Below are 16,816 nucleotides of genomic sequence, written 5' to 3' on the forward strand. Positions count from 1 at the left end.
GTTCACGGTGAATGCCAGCCCCACCCTTCCGAGCAGTAACCTGCAAGTTTGAGAGGGACAGAGAAGAACCAGGGGAAAGTGTCAGAGGTAGTCATGGCAGTGGAAGGAGCAGGAGCCCTGGCCTCCGACAGCCCTTCCCAGCTGCACGGTCCTGAGTGGGTCCTTCACCTCTCGTAGCCTCAGTGTCCCGTTTTTCAGATGGGAATAATAGCACCCACCTCGGAGGGTAGATGTGCCGGAAACGACTTGTGCAAATCACCTGTCACACTGCAAGTACTCAACGCCAGCGCTCCTGGGCCTGTGGGAAATCCTCAGGAAGGCTCAGAGAGGAGCCTCCCTTTCCGAGGTGGAATAACAGAGGAACCAGAAGGACTGAGTTTTGGGGACGGGAGCATGAGGGAGAGGTACCAAGGGAGTACCAAGTTCCAAGGCAAACGAGTCAACCCCAGGGCCTGGGCAAAGGGACTCCGTTGGGCTGATGGCAACCTCAATTTTCTTTTCCCTGTGCTTTTACTTTTTTTTTTTTTTTTTTTTTTTTTTTTTGTAGCTAGCGCCATCATAGGAATCATATTCATCAAAGAAAAATGGAAACCTAAAGACTTCCTGAGTAAGTTCACTGATTTGAGTCCCCGTTCTTAATGTTACGCTTGTGCCGTTTGTTCATTATGAAGCCAGCTCACCCCAATTTAGAGATCATCTGTCTCCTGCTCCCTTCTCTGCTTCTATATTCTACCCTCATCAGGCTCCTGAGAGCTGGGTTTTTTAATCAGTGGTTCCCAAATCTGGCTGCACAACAAAATCATCTGCGAGACTTTTTAAAAAGGGCTTTCATTCATTCCACTCAATCTATATTTACTGAGCATCTACTGTTGGGATTTTAGGAGGCCTGAAAAAAGCCACCTTCTTTCCCTAAATGAGTTCTAAAGCAATGAGAAACAAACATGGAGGTCAAAGACAAGAGGTCACAAGTTATGCTTTATTCCTTCTACAAACTAGATTAGAGCATGCAGCCAAATGAACTTGCTCACGTGGCCAAGTTTGGGAACAACTGTTCTGAATCGTTGGTGCCGGATAAGAGCAAGACAGGGCCAGAAGACTTGAAAAAGAAAAGAATCTGACACTGCTCAGCAAACATACGATGCCAAGAGTCTTTTGCTCGGAGTGATCTGCGGTAGAGTCCCGATGACAGAGGAAGGGTGCAGGGGTAGCTGGACTGGTTCTGAGACCAGTGTAGAGTTTAATGTGCCTTCCAGGCTCACTCTAGGTGGTCCTGGTATAAGAGACACGCTAGTCCAGGCAGTGCCCTATGTAAATTGGAAAAAGATGGCCCCTCTGGACAGCTGTAGGTCTATGGGTACGTGACCTGGTGAGCAGAGCATGGGCTAGATTTTAGCCCTCATCACCTCTTCAGCTAGGTGCTCTTAGGCAGTGAGCAATTTATACAACTGTACATGGCTGTCCTGCATAAAGTTCCATTAAATTCAGCAAACATTCACCCAATGCTAGACCTGTGCTGTTCACCACAGGCATGGAGCTAAGTAAGACCTTTCCCTGCCTGAAGAAAACTTAAGACAACAGACTTGTATATCTTAGCACAGAACTCATTATTGAATTTAACCGTGGCTCATTCATTCATTGAACAAATGAACAACTGGTTTTTGAGCACCTTATGAGGCCTAGAATGAAAATTAAAGACATGTGATGTGGTATCACATTTTTTTGGGAGACAATGGAATGAAATACATAGTTAGTTCCATCCCACAAAAATCCAGAGGCCTGTGGTAACCAGGCATAGGTCAGAACTCATAGCCCTTTTCAAAGCTTGCCTGGATCTGGGCTGGACTTCCAGAGGTTTTTCACAAAATCCCCAGGGTGCATCTGGAGTGTGACAGGACCCAGGGGAAGAGGCAAGAGACTCCCCACCCCTCTAACGGCCTCTGACAGGTCTGTGGAATAGAATATTGACAGTATTTGGACCGATCTCTTGGGATTAGGTTAACCAGCCGACGGGAAAGGATAAGGTCATTATGACACGCTCAAGGATGTTCCTAGCTGGTTATTTGTTATCACCCAACAACTGGAGAGTCCTCAAACACCCATCAGCCACAGAATGGATACACCGTACAGCCCTACACCCCACACCAGGATACAGATGAATCTCACAAGCTCCCAAACCTTAATGTTGCACGAACCCAAACGCAAGGAAACGTAGTGTGTGAGCCCGCGTAGATAGAGTACAAAACCAGGCAAACTGTCAGCACCTGTTAGAAGTCAAAGTTTTCTCCCGGGGCCGCGGTCTAGTGATTCAAAGGAGACACAAGGGAGGATGTTGGGGTCCTGCTAACGTTCCCTTTCTTGATCTGGGTGCTGGTTACGTGGGTGTGTTCACTTTGTGAGAATTCATCGGGCACTTTTTTGTATACATGCCCCACCTCACTAAAATGTTTTCAACATTACATGTTATTTTTTTTAAATAACAATAAGGAAGGGGTGCCTGGGTGGCTCAGTCGGTTAAGTGTCCAACTTCAGCTCAGGTCATGATCTCGTGGTCCGTGAGTTCGAGCCCCGCGTCGGGCTCTGTGCTGACAGCTCAGAGCCCGGAGCCTGCTTCAGATTCTGTGTCTCCCTCTCTCTCTGCCCCTCCCCCGTTCATGCTCTGTCTCTCTCTGTCTCAAAAATAAATAAAATAAACGTTAAAAAAAATTTTTTTTTAAATAACAATAAGGAAGATAAGAAAAACCAAAAACAACAACAACAACAACAACCAGAAGCACATGCTGGCCTGAGGCCCAACCTGCCGCCAGCCCTGTGACAGCCTCCCTTTCTCTGCAGGGCGCTACGTCTTGTCCTTTGTTGGCTGCGGTTTGGCCATCGTGGGCACCTACTTGCTGGTGACATTCGCACCCAACAGTCACGAGAAGATGACAGGCGAGAACATCACCAGGCACCTCGTGAGCTGGCCTTTTCTCTTGTACATGGTAAGAGAAGCTGTTGTTCCTTCCACCCAAGATGGCAGGAGGGAGCATCACATCCTAGACCCTGAACACCTGAATATCCAGCAATAGGGGATTCAAGTGAATCATGACGTATTTCACAGCACCAAAGACCGTGCTTGTGGCAAGGATGTGCTCCATGGGAAATGCCTTTTTCACTCATATCCTGGGTAATGTCTAAATCTGCACATACAATACGATAATTCTAGTTTTTAGAGAGAGTGTAGGTGTGTGTGTACAATGTATATGTGAAGGACTAGATGGAGAAACAGAAACTCTATCTATAATTGTCTCTGAGAGCTGGAATTATGATTGAGTGTTCACTTCACCTGTGTCTTTATGCATCATCCAAAATTTCTCCAGTGATCATTTAAGACTTTTAAGGTAAGAAAAACACTTAACATTTTAAACAGTCATAGAAAAGTTACCTATGTATTTTTTCCCAGTATCACACAGCTGCTAGAAGCTAATAGAAACTCCAGAGACACTGGAAACTGTCTCTTAAACCCCTAGCCCCGATTACGTCCCACGTGAGGTCCACAAATAAACTGATTGAGGAAGCATGTAAGGTATTTAATAAGCTGCAGGTATATATTCCCGTTCTATGCCAGGCAGGCACTGAGCTAAACACTTTCTTGCATATCATCTCAAATTCTCCCAGAACCCTATAAGGTTTTTCTCCCCATTTTACAGAAGAGAAAACTGAAGCATCGGGAGGTTAGTTGACTGCTCAGAGTCCCACGAGGGCAGAGCTGGATTCGAAGTCAGGCCTGCCTGGCTTCACGGACCACCTTCCCTCGCCACGGCCCGCTGATGAAGGTGTTGACTGTTTTTCCTCTGACACGAGCAGCCTGGGACTGCTCTACAGGCCTGAAACGTCCTTTTTCCTTAGTTTGCTCCCAAGGCAGAGGATATATGTCCCCCAGATTGGGACTGTTTCATTTCCCTACCGTCAGCCAGCCCCAGCGTGTAGCTGGTGGGCGTGGAGACTGCCACTTCTCCACACCCTGTCTCTGGCAGGACAGAGCCAAAGAACACCCCTCTTCAGGAAAAGCTTAACCCCAGAACACAGTTTTCTCCTAGGGAGTCCTGGGCTTGAATCTGTCATGCGCTGTGTGACCTTGGCCAGGTCGCCTAACCGGAAGCTCTGCCTCCTTCTGTGTAAGCTTGGTGGGAGTCACTGGCCCGGGGCTGGTGGTTGGGGGACGTGAGGTGGTGCGGCAATCACCCAGCCCTTGGCAGATGCCCAGTGACCTACTCTGTTTGTCTCCTTGTGTCTCCAAGGCATTGCCGCTGTAACCAAACTCAAGGGGTCGCTGCTTGGGGTGCATCCAATTGAACACAACCCGAGGAAGTGTTGAAAGCAAAGACCTTTTATTACTTGTCACAAGTAAGGAGACAGGGAGATAGCTCTCAAAGCACTGTCTCCCGGTGGGGTTAGGGCAGGAAGCTTTTATGCAGGGTGCTGGAGGGCAAGGGCAGGGAGCTGGGCACATTAAGGAACGGATGCATTTTCTGTTTCTTAGGCACTTTGGTTCAGCTGCACATGCTTATTAGCATACATTGTATATTCACAAAAAATGGCAGAAAACCCCACCCGTAGGAGATCTTAGCATTAGAATAAGTGAAAGGTAACATTAGGGCAGCTCATAGGGCTTCTGTGCAGGCCCCGATCTCCAGCGTGGCTCGAACTGGCTCACTCAAGGGGTGTCTCTCTAGTGGGGTACCTGGCCTTGACCTCTCCTTGACGGGAGCTGTTTATTTCCCTGCCTTTGCCCCTGCCCCCTCTCCCTCCCACTGATAGATTTCAGTCCCTGACGTGAGTACGTCTCTGTTGTGACCTAACACCGCCAGCTAGAGAGATGTGGCCCAATTCGGTCAACATTCACAGAGTATCTGCTGTGTGCCCGACACGGTGCACGTGAGACAGACGGCAGGTGCACTTGTGAGCAGAGCATGATACACAGAGTTGATAGAGTTGTCCAGTCGCTGTCTTGTACGCCTGACACTAACGTGACGTGGTGTGTCAACGATACTTCGGTAAAAAAAAGAAAGGAAGAGAGGAGACATGCTCCCGGGACTCAAGGTCACGTACGCAGCAGCACCAAGCCTATGCCAGCACGCATTTAAGCCTCGTGAAGAGTGGCTAGAAAACCGGGCCCCCTGAGAGCACGCACGATGGTTAGCAATGTTGACGAGCAACTGTATCTGCTTGATGGTGTATGTTGCGGCAATTAAAGATAATTATGACAACTTCAGAAAATACGAGAGTTGTTTTTGGTAACTAAAAACAGCCCAGGACAAAACTGCGCACGGACTGTGATGACAAGTAGATAAAATATGTATTCACTGCAACAAAGGCAGAAAGAAACAGGAAAATGAAAACAGCTGGGTTTTGGTTTTTTTTTATGGTCTCTAATTATGAGGAATTTAAAAATTTTTCGAAATGCCCGTTAATGTTTCTGCGTTGCTTTTTATGAGTGCCTTCTACACCCTAGGCCCTGGGCCTCTCGCACCCGGGCAGCGTAGCCTAGTGGGAAAGTGCACGGGCCCTGGAGCCAGCCTGCCCAGGTTCGGATCCCAGCTCTGCCATTTCATTAGCTAGCACTGTGACAGTGCCTACTTCACAAAATTATTGTGCTGATTTAACGACCTTAGTCTAGACACAGTGTTTACAAGGTGCCTGGCGCCTTTATGAGTTCGTTACGCGTTAGCGATGATTATGGCCTTACAAAGTAAGAATCGTAATCCCTATTTCACAGCTGAGGTAATCGAGGCTTAGAGATGTTAAGTGACTTGCCCACGGCCACACAACCATTTTAGAAGCAGATCCAATTTCAAACTTGGGCCTCCCTGACTCCAAATGTCCTTTCTTTCGACCCCACCAAGCCGCGCACATTGAAGGCTTGGTTAGGGGACAGGGGCACGTATACTTAAGCCAAAGGTTCTACTTCAACCAAAGAGCTCTTCTCCTCAGTGAACAGTGTCTCCCTCTTTTTTCTTTTTCATTTATTTAAAAAAAAAATTTTTTTTTATGTTTATTTATTTTTGAGAAAGAGAGTGCGAGACAGGGAGGGGCAGAGAGAGGGGGGAGGCACAGAATCTGAAGCAGGCTCTAGGCTCCGAGCTGTCAGCATAGAGCCTGATGCGGGGCTCGAACGTACAAACTGTGAGATCATGACCTGAATCGAAGTCGGCTGCTTAACCAACTGGGCCACCCAGGCGCCCCTAGCGTCTCCCTCGTTGACCCACCTTCAGTTTTAATGGGGTTACCCATGGAGCAGTGAGGTGGGGAGAAACCTCAGCCTGATGAATCCTGGCCGTGTAAGACAGGACGTGTGTGAGACCAGCGCACCCTCCTCAAAGCCCTGAGCGAACCCCTCATCAGTGGGAGCCCTGAGCCCTCCTCATCAGTGTTACCCAGAGGGTAGAGATTCACTCAGAGTTTACTCAGAGCCCCTCCCGTTTCCACGGGAGAGTTTGGGAAATGCTGGGTGCTTCAATTCCCTGTCAACTCTGAGGGACTTGAGTCCTTCCATGACTTTCAACTCCGTGACTTTAGTGACACCAGCAGCATCAACTCCAGCCCAGCCCAGCAGGGCCTCCCAGGCTTGCCCACACCCACGGCCACCACTGACCTCCCCGCCTGCTGACTTCCACAGCTTGTCGAGATCATTCTGTTCTGCTTGCTGCTGTACTTCTACAAGGAGAAGAACGCCAACAACATCGTCGTGATTCTTCTCCTCGTGGCCTTACTCGGTGAGTGGGGGTCTGGGTGGTTGAGTTTTGCCACCATCGGGCAGCACCACGAGGTCCCTGCCGAGTGGAGGTGGCTTCCGTCAGTTCTGTCACTCTGCTGACTGCGTTCAGTGTCCTTGCTCCAATACCAAGAGTCCCCTAAGTGCCAGGAACGGTGCCGGAGAGGGGGCCACAGCGGTGGACAAGACAGACAAACCCCCGCCCTAGGGAGGCCTCCATTCCAAAGGGAGGAAGTGTTAATAAACAAGCAGACAAATGCATAGATCCTGGAGAAGTTTGGGCGGTGGTGATTACAGTGAAGAAGAGGACAGCAGGGTAAGGGCGAGGGGGGGTAAGAGTTTATTTCAGAGAAGTCAGCGGTGGGGCAGGCTCCAACAGCTGCCTCCTTAAGGCTTCATGGAAGCCTGTCGGGCTGGGAAGGAGTGCTGAATTCAAAAGCAGGAATCGATTTTGCTCTCTCACCTGTTTTTTCTTTCCTTTGGGAGGGATGGGCACAATGTGGGAAATGGCACCCGAATCAGACTGGGGCAAGGCCTGATCCCACATAGAGTGTGATATACTAATCAGGCTGTGAGATGTGTCCAGACTTCCAGGGGAAGGAGAAGGGGGAGGGGGGGGGGCCTCCTGCTGCCTCCTGGGGACTCTGTAGCCTGGGGCAGGTGACTCCCTCCTGTTGAAGCCGCGCTGTCCTCTAAAAATAGGCCTGGGAGAACACCCAATCTCAGGGCCGGTGAGCAGGGGTAAATGAGACCGGCACAAGTGCCCAAGACGTGTTGCCGCCCTTCTGTCCTTCCCACACCGAGCATCCACACCAATCACAGGCTGTCAGCCACACAGGGGCCACAGGGGCCAAGGTTGCAGCATTTTGATTTTTTAAAAAGAGCTTTATTGAGCTATAATTTACCCACCATAACATTCACCTGTTTGAAGTATACAATATAAACGGAATCCTCTAATAATGGGGCTTTTTGAGTGGTGTCTTTCACTGAGCATATTTTAGAGGTTTGTCCGTGCAGTAACTTATAGTGACGGTCCCTTCCTTGGTGATCTTGTTTGCAAAGCAGTTTGGAAGGTCAGGGTCCCAGTACGTTCTCTCTGATGAGCAGGAAGGCCAGAAGGCCCTAAGGCACATTGGCTGCTCTCCCTGTGTCCCCTTCTCACCAGCAAGGACACCCTCACGAAAGTGCCTGTCTTCACTGGCTGCTGCTGTTTGACAACCGTCATCTAGGTAGCCGAGGGGCCCAGAAGCCGCTGTGTGTGGTGGGTTGTTAGCAAGAGGGAAAAGGAGCAGAAGCCAAGAAAAATGGGAAAGCAGAGCATCTCAGCCAGAATAAAGGGCTCCATTAGTACCCATACTTGGCAGTGGTTTCTTTTCACTCCTCCTCTGGCAGGGGGATCGGACAGTTTAGGCTTAGCAGTGCTTTCTGCACCACTGGGTAAAGCAGTGGTCTCCATAGTGAGGTGAGCAATGATCTCTCCTGCAGCTGTGTTATAATGTAAATACCACATAAGCACAGTGGTACATGGGTATCACTTTAAAATACACAAACATGTATTATCGGAAAAGTATGTGCAGGCACATAGGAGTAGGATTCCAAAACATCCAGAGACCTCTAACAAAATGTTTGTTGTTTGTTTTTTTTTTAATACAAGTGAATAAGCATTAAAAAAAAAAAAATAGAGCTCCTTGCACACCATGTTTCTTTTCCCTGTGATTGCCATGAGAATGATACTCAAAAGAAGTTCATTTATCCATTCAGAGATCCTCTTGACCTCCTACCGTGTTCCAGGCACAACGCTGCCACTCGCGTTCAGAGACTTAGACTCAGTGCCCTTTCTTGCTGGACTCTGGAAATGACATTTGGAGACGCCTGTTGGTATTTTGCTTTCTTCTCTTCTTGGACGTAGCAGCACAGATAGGGTAGCTCATGGAAGGGGCGTAAGAGAGCCGAGGCAAACGGCTTCTTCTCGCCACGTCGGTCACTGGGTTGGCTCTGCCAGTGCTCCATATTTTTCATCAAGTCCTTTGGGGTCATAAACTGACTTTCAGCGGGCGACTCCCTGCATCCGTCCCTCCTGTTCACCTTCTGCAGGCTCAATGACGGTGGTGACAGTGAAGGCCGTGGCTGGCATGCTGGTCCTGTCCATCCAGGGGAACCTGCAGCTCGACTACCCCATCTTCTACGTGATGTTCGTGTGCATGGTGGCCACCGCTGTCTACCAAGCCGCGTGAGTCGCAGACCCTTTTCCTGCCGGGCCTCTGCACGCAGGTCTCTTCCGGGCGCTGGGCCCGATCTGCTCTGTTTCGGAAGCTGTAGGGAAGGCAGAACGATCGATCAATCGCACCACACAGCCTGCCGCCAAGGTTTGGCAGCCGCTGTGGGGAGAGGGGTCGCTGATTGGCCGAGCTGTCACGTGGTGGGGCGGGGCTCTGTGCCGCCGGAAAGACGAAGCCCGGAAGGGACGTTGTTTTTCCCCCCGCCGCCTCAAGATGGGAGAAATGTGTGATCACCGGCAGCCTCGCTTGCCATCTGCTCCCAGGCAGGCGTCTGCTTCGTGGACTCTTGAAGCTGTGCGGCCCCCAGGAGCCACCTGTTAGGTGGAAAACAGAAAGTTGCCATTTCTTGCCCCCAAGAAATCTTCCCCGTAGAGCGAGGTGATCGTTTCTCTCTCGGAAGCGGTGGTCCTAAGGGTAGGCCTGGGCCTTGTCCACGTCTGAGACCCGGTGCTCGGCAGAGGGCCCCCGACGGCCTGGGACCGGATTGAGTGTTGGGCTCTAGAGCCTCTCCCCTCCAGGCCTTTCCCTCAGCTTCCCTGGGATCAGATTCCTTGTCCGCAAGTGAGAACAGCAACGGCCCCGACCTAAGAGAATCGCATAAAGCGCTCAGTACCGTCCCCAGAGTAATGTCCACAACATCTCAGCCTCTTTTATGATTATGATGACTATTATTATGGCGCTTATTTTTTAAATGTTTATTTATTTATTTTGAGAGAGAGGGAGAGAGCGAACGAGCAGGGGAGGGACAGAGAGAGAGAGAGAATCCCAAGCAGGCTCCACGCCGTCAGCACGGAGCCCAAAGTGGGGCTCGAACCCAGGGAACTATGAGATCATGACCTGAGCGCAAACCAAGAGTCAGATGCTTAACCCGCTGAGCCACCCAGGCACCCCTATTATGTGGATTCTTCCTGTCTTTAGTCCTACTACAGAGATTCTGGTCATCACCCCTGAGCCGACCCAGCGCCAGGCTCTGTGCTGAGCACCCCACGGTTCCAGAGCTGAATCCGATGCCCACTCCCCCTTCTCACTCACCCAGTCAGCACACATCCACCAAGGGCCGGCTGTGTGCCCGGCCGGTCTGCACACACAGGCCTGAGCAATAGTCGCTGTCCCCAGGACACTCACAGCCCTGGGGTAGGGGGAAGGGCAGCCACACTAACGGAAGAGAACAACTGAGTGGGATGTATGTCATGGTGTAGGCAACTAGGTAGTAATAACTAAATGCTGTGCGGAGAACGGACAAAGAATATATTCCGAGATGAGGGAGTGTTCATCCTAGATGGAGAGGTTAGGAATGATTCTAATTTCTCTCTCTCTCTCTCTTTCCCGTGCTTACTGCAGCGAGCACATTATTTTTGCATTAAGAAGAAAATTTGTTTTAAAAAAATAATTTACAGGAGCACCTGAGTTAACTCAGTCAGTTGAGCGGCCGACTTCGGCTCAGGTCATGATCTCGTGGCTTATGGATTCGAGCCCCATGTCGGGCTCTGTGCTGACGGCTCAGAGCCTGGAACCTGCTGCCGATTCTGTCTCCCTCTCTCTCTGCCCCTGCCCCCACTTGTGCACTGTCTCTCCCCCCAAATATAAACATTAAAAAAGTTGTTGTTGTTTTTTTTAATAATTACAGCAATAGGCAGAATGTGCTAAGTGCTGTTTCTTGGACCGTATACAAGGACAGAAGTGGCTCTTTTTAGTGGGGTGGGGATGCGGGCGACAGTGACGGGAGGAGCGTGAGAAGGGCGTTTCGGGTGATGAGGACCATGTGGCCAGAGAGGTATGAGACCGGGAAGGCGTGGCCCACGTGGGGAACAGGATTGTCCAGGGGACAAATGGGAACAAAAGCGTGGACCCCAGACCGAGAGAGGCACAGGGGTGGCGTCTTTGTAAACCCAAGGGATGTTCCTTCACGCTCCATCTTCATTTTTCAAACCGAGCCTACTGTCATCAGCTCTCGCCTCAGCCTTCCTGACATGCCCACTGACCACAGTGCTCTTGTGTTTAAGGTTTTTAAGTCAAGCCTCACAGATGTACGACTCCTCTTTGATTGCCAGCGTGGGCTACATTCTGTCCACTACCATTGCTATCACAGCAGGTAAGGGTGGCGATCGCTAGATTCCTGTCTCCCACCTGCGCAGCAGGGACATCAGCCCAGTGGGGAGGGACGGGGCTCTGCCTCTCTCAAAAGGCCAGTTCTAGTTCTGCTGACTTGTTCTACCTCTCAGAGTCGTGTATGACGCCATAGAGGAAGTGCAGGATTTCGGGCCAGAGGGACCTGGGTTTGCACCCTAGCACAGACACAGAGCCGCGTGACCCTAGGAAAATCACTTAACCTCTCTGAGCCCCAGTTCCACATTCATAAAATGGGAATAACACTCACATCCTAGAATTGAAACACACACAAGCTGTGCTTTGTACAACTGGCACAAAGTTTCTCCAGCAATTTTTGCCATCATCTGCTAGCTCCGCTAAGTGATCACAGATTTCTTCTCTATAATTTTTAGAGATTATGTCCGGATGAAGCATCTGTAATGTAATAGGTGCTGAGTAAGCCGTCATCAGTTTGGCAGGCCCCCTTTCTTCTACTCCACCCCTACTTTTTCTTTCTGAGGTGGCTTCGGAGGCTGCAAGCATATCAGAGTGTGTTTGTTTTTGAGGGTCAATGGAGATGAAAATCTCCGAGGTAATAAGGCCAATAAGAACAGTGTGCCTCCCTTTGAGGAAGGCCCGGCCGTAAAGCCAGATGTTTTGCACTGCCCTTTAGACAAGCGTGCCAAATCCTGCTCACAGAGGTGGGGGCAAGGTAGGCACACGTCCTGCCAGAGCCTGTGCTGAGAGCAGGACCCGGGATCCCGGGAGGCGTTGACCCAGAGCAGCCAGAAAGTGAGCCCGCCGCACAGACTTAAGTCATGATCCAGAACTCGGGTCCAGTCAGGGTTGAAAGGAAGAGCCAACAGCATGATCAGAAGCTGGGCAGGAATCAGGAGCTCAGGGACACAACATGAAGCCCCGGGAGGTGGAATGAGTCCAGACAGACGCAGGCTGCCGGGCGGGTGAGGGCAGCCAGGCCCATGTGGCTCCCGGTGCAGGAGCGGGCCTGCAGGCCTGCCATCTGCTGGCCACGTGAGGTTAGAGAGCTCTGACAGTTTAACACCAAGCCTTGCCTTTCCCTCTTAGGAAAGACGGGGGAAGGGAATATATAAAAACTGGCAAAGAAAGTCTGTAGTTTCGTTTGTAGTGTGTTTAATTGGGGGAGGCTGGGTGCAGGGTCCATGAGAACTCTATAGAAAAACAAGATGGAGATAAGAGGAGTGTAGGAGAAAGAGAAGACAGTCTGTCTCCCCCCGCCCCGAAATGGCTTTTATTCCACTCTTCTGACATCTACCCTGCCGGTCATGATGTTTCTGATCACTTTGGTTTCCTACAGGGAAGAGAGTTTAGCCAAATGCTAGACAGACTGGCAAGAAGGTGATTTGAAAACAGCTCACCCATATTTCCTATTTTCTGTTGTTCCAGGCGCAGTATTTTACCTGGACTTCATCGGGGAGGATGCGCTACACATCTGTATGTTTGCACTGGGGTGAGTTACGTCCTGCTGTCTGGCCTGGGGCATTGCCTGGGGCCAGAGAACTCCAGGCAGGTTGCCTCTCTGGCCCCACTATTGCTTCTGCCTCTCAGGCAATCCTTTAGATCCCGGGGAGCAGCCAGGATGTGGAGCTTTGTCCTCCGGAGGGTGAGGCTTTTCCTCCCAAAGGGCTTTATCTCCTTCCCCCTTCTTCTCTTTTGGGCTCTAATCTCCTTGTCACTTTGAAAAGATCCCATTTTGACACATGAAAAGACTCTCAGCCTCACCCCAGATCACAAAAATGCATTTTTTTAAAGTTTATTTTTTGAGAGGAGGGGGAGGGGAGGAAACAGGGGGAGGGGAGGAGAGAGAGGGAGAGAGAGAGAGAATCCCAAGCAGGCTCCACTCGGTGCAGAGCCTGACACTGTGCTCGATCCCACAACCATGAGATCGTGACCTGAGCCTCTATCAAAACTCAGATGCTTAACTGACTGAGCCACCCAGGTCCCCCCCCGCTCCCAGAAATGCATTTTGAAGCCACATGAGATGCCATCATTTTGCAAAAAGTAGCAAGATTAATAATAGCCATGTTGGCAAGAGGAGAGGACGAGGAGACCAGCTCTCGGCCACACCGAGAGGATGTTTAACGCCAGAGGACAATTTGGCAATGTCAATAAAAATTGTAAGTGAGCGATGTTCGATGCAACATTCCATTTCTAATCACTTATCTTGGAAAAATCATTGAAATGGGACGCAAAGACACATGTATGAGGCTGTTTTTTAGTTAAAAAGTTAATTGTACAAGCAAAAAATTGGAAGTAGCCTAAATACCCAGCAATAGAATACAGGCTGAATAGATTGTGGTATACCCATATAATAAAGTACCATGCTGCCATTTTGAAAAATTGAGGTCAGTCTATAGATACTGACATAGAACCATGTCTAGGATATATTTAATGGAAAAAAATACATTTTTAAAAAATGTATAGTCTACCCTATGATCTAGCAACTCCACATCTAGATATATACCCAAAACAAATAAGTACACATTGACAAAATGACTTGTACCTGAATATTTATAGTAGCTTTATTCATCATATGTCCAAATGGATACAACCCAAATGTCTATACACAGGAGAGTAGAAAGCAAATGATATAGTATATTAAGACAGTGGATTCAATATAATAGTTAAAACCAATGAACTACTAATATATACAATAAGGTGAATGAACCTTAAAAACATTTATCAAGTGGGGCGCCTGGGTGGCTCAGTCGGTTAGGCAGCCGACTTCACCTCGGGTCGTGATCTCGCGGTCCGTGAGTTCGAGCCCCGCGTCGGGCTCTGTGCTGACAGCTGAGAGCCTGGAGCCTGTTTCGGATTCTGTGTCTCCCTCTCTCTGACCCTTCCCCATTCATGCTCTGTCTCTCTCTGTCTCAAAAATAAATAAATGTTAAAAAAAAAAAAATTGAAAAAAAAAAAAACATTTATCAAGTAGGGGCACCTAGGTGGCTCAGTCAGTTGAGCATCTGACTCTTGATTTTGGCTCAGGTCATGATCCAAGGGTCGTGGGATCAAGTCTCACTTTGAGCTCCATGCTGAGCGTGAAGTGAAACCTACTTAACATCCTCTCTCTCTCTCTGTCTCCCTCTTCCTCTCCCTCTCTCCCCCCCACCCCACCCCACCCCACCCCACCCCACCCCCTGCCTCTGCCCTGCTCACACTCTCTCTCTCTAAAATTAATTTAAAAAGCAGGGCGCCCAGGTAGCTTAGTCAGTTGAGCATCTGACTTTGGCTCAGGTCATGATCTCACAGTTTCTGGGCTCTAGCCCTGCGTCAGGCTCTGTGCTGACAGCTCAGAGCCTGGAGCCTGCTTCGTACTCTGTTTCCCTCTCTCTCTGCCCCTCCCTCTTGTGCTCTGTCTCTCCTCTCAAAAACAAACAAACAAACAAACAATAAATAATGAAAAGTTTATTAAGTGGAAGAAACTAGACAGAGTATATACATGCTGTATGATTTCACTTATAAGAAGTTCAAGAACAGGGAAATCAAGTTTTGGGTGATAGAGGAGGTCAGAACAGTGGCTTCCTCTGGGGCAGGGTTAGCATGGATTGGAAGGGACGTGAGGAAACTTTCTGGGGTGGAGGGGGTGGAAATGTCTCCTCTGTGGACCTGTGTGGCGATCACACGAGTGTCCACACGGAGCAAATTCATCGAGCGCTACATTTAGGGTTTGTGCATTTTACCGCATGTAAATCACACCTCAGATTTTAGAAAGCGTGTTTATTTATCTAAACTCTAGGGAAAAAGGAAAAGACTCTAGAAGAATGTACACCTGCGGGGGGAGGGGGGTGGGATTAGGGGGAGATCAGGGGCTTTTTCACTTTTTCTTTCTCTCCTATATTAATTGAATTTAGGCCACAAAGAATTTTTTTGATTTAAACAAAATATTTTGGGGGGCACCTGAGTGGCTCAGTCGGCTAAGCGTCCGAACTTCAGCTCAGGTCATGATCTCTCAGTTCGTGGGTTTGAGCCTCGCATCGGGCTCTGTGCTGACAGTTCAGAGCCTGGAGCCTGCTTTGGATTCTATGTCTCCCTCTCTCTCTGCCTCTCCCCCATTCATTTCTCTCTCTCTCTCTCTCTCTCTCTCTCTCTCTCTCTCTCTCTCTCTGTCTCAAAAATAAATAAACATTAAAAAAGTATTTTTTAAGGGAAGTTCTGAAGACACAGGCCAAATGGAAGGGAAGACATTTTGCCCAGGAAGAGTCTAATTAATTTATCCTGATTAACGCGGTGCCGAGCGTAAGGGTGTGTGAGGCCGTCGTTTATCTCCAGCCTGCTCCCCACCCATCTCAGGCCCCCCAGCCTCCCTGGGGCTGTTCAGCAGCAAACCCCCTCCCTGTGGCCTGTGACCCTCTTTTCCCCCTCACCTGGGCTTGAAAGTAGCCCTCCCAACCTCACTCTGGCCTTTTTTCTCTCCCTCCCTTGCCCCTGTTCTCAGGTGCCTCATTGCATTCTTGGGTGTCTTCTTAATCACCCGTAACAGGAAGAAGGCCATTCCATTTGAGCCCTATATTTCCATGGATGCCATGCCAGGTAACGTTAAAACCCCATGTGTCCAGCTGCCAGCCCATCCATATAGAATGGCTGCTACTTCCTGTTTAAAAAGAGACAGCTCTCTGCTGGGTTTGGTACAGGGAAGGTGTGCTGTGCCGTTATGGTGTGACTGTCTCTCTCTCTCTCTCTCTATCTCTCTCTCTCTTTTTTTTAAATCTCACTGTGCCAGATAGGAGGCAATGGTTGAGGTGCCTCAGTTGGTTTTGAGCCCATCTCGCCAGTTCCCGTGTGTATTCTGGGATCTCTTAAAGACAATCCTGATTCACACTGGATAGAATTATGATCTGTCCATCAGGCTTCGTACCTGTGAAAGGAAAACTCCACTCATCCCGTTGGAATAGAACGACCAGAGAGGGGAAAGAATATAGGATGAATGAAATTCAAATACTATAACCTCACTCCTTAGATTCCACGAGGGAGTGGATTGTTCTGGAAAGCCTAGTTTCCCAGGGAGCTGGGGGTTCACACTGAGCAGCACAGGCTCAGATGTGTTTCGTCCTTGACAGTCACAAATGCGTGAATCAGCAGAGCACTGCACAGAAGGGAGCCGTGAGGGCTGTGGAGAACTGGGGCGTGCCCGCCCAGCCTCTCCAGGGACCCAGATGAGAAAAGTTAAGACACTGGGCCAGCCCCATCCAGGTTTGCCCACCTAAGTTCTGTGGGTTGCCGGTGACCACCTGCTTTCACTTTTTAGCTCAAAATTAATTTTTATTTTAGATATAACGGCGGAACTCTCTCCAGATCATAATCCCCACCCTGCGTTAAGACAGCCCAATGAAGGGGCACCTGAGTGGCTCAGTCGGTTAAGCGTCCGACTCTTGATCTTGGCTCAGGTCGTGATCTCACGGTTCATAGGATCAAGCCCCAAGCTGAGTTCTGTGCTGACGGCTCAGAGCCTGTGTGAGACTCTCTCTCCCTCCCTCCCTCTCTGCCCCTCCCTGGCTCGCACGCTCTCTCTCTTTATCTCTCAAAATAAATAAGCATTAAAAAAAAAAAAAACACTTCTTAAAAAGACAGCCTAATGAACAAACTATAACCACACTGAAGGCATCCGGTAGTCCTTAATAAAGGACGCTGGGATACAGCTGTGTTCTCAGGGCTGACTGAG

The 16,816-nt window shown here is 49.4% G+C and overlaps 1 protein-coding gene across 4 annotated transcripts in view; it reads left to right on the forward strand.

Moving 5' to 3' along the window:
* NIPAL3 (NIPA like domain containing 3) overlaps positions 1-16,816 on the forward strand; it is a 50,963-nt gene that overhangs the window by 28,358 nt on the left and 5,789 nt on the right. For all 4 annotated transcript variants that reach the window (XM_007083673.3, XM_042994744.1, XM_042994745.1 and 1 more), the window contains 7 exons: positions 548-607; positions 2,833-2,978; positions 6,656-6,752; positions 8,846-8,981; positions 11,034-11,122; positions 12,544-12,607; positions 15,593-15,687. In XM_007083673.3, coding sequence (XP_007083735.1) covers positions 548-607; positions 2,833-2,978; positions 6,656-6,752; positions 8,846-8,981; positions 11,034-11,122; positions 12,544-12,607; positions 15,593-15,687 — 687 coding nt within the window. The remainder of the gene's footprint in view (positions 1-547; positions 608-2,832; positions 2,979-6,655; positions 6,753-8,845; positions 8,982-11,033; positions 11,123-12,543; positions 12,608-15,592; positions 15,688-16,816) is intronic.

This window comes from Panthera tigris, chromosome C1 (assembly GCF_018350195.1).
Source record: "Panthera tigris isolate Pti1 chromosome C1, P.tigris_Pti1_mat1.1, whole genome shotgun sequence".
In the NCBI taxonomy this organism is placed as follows: Eukaryota; Metazoa; Chordata; class Mammalia; order Carnivora; family Felidae; genus Panthera; species Panthera tigris.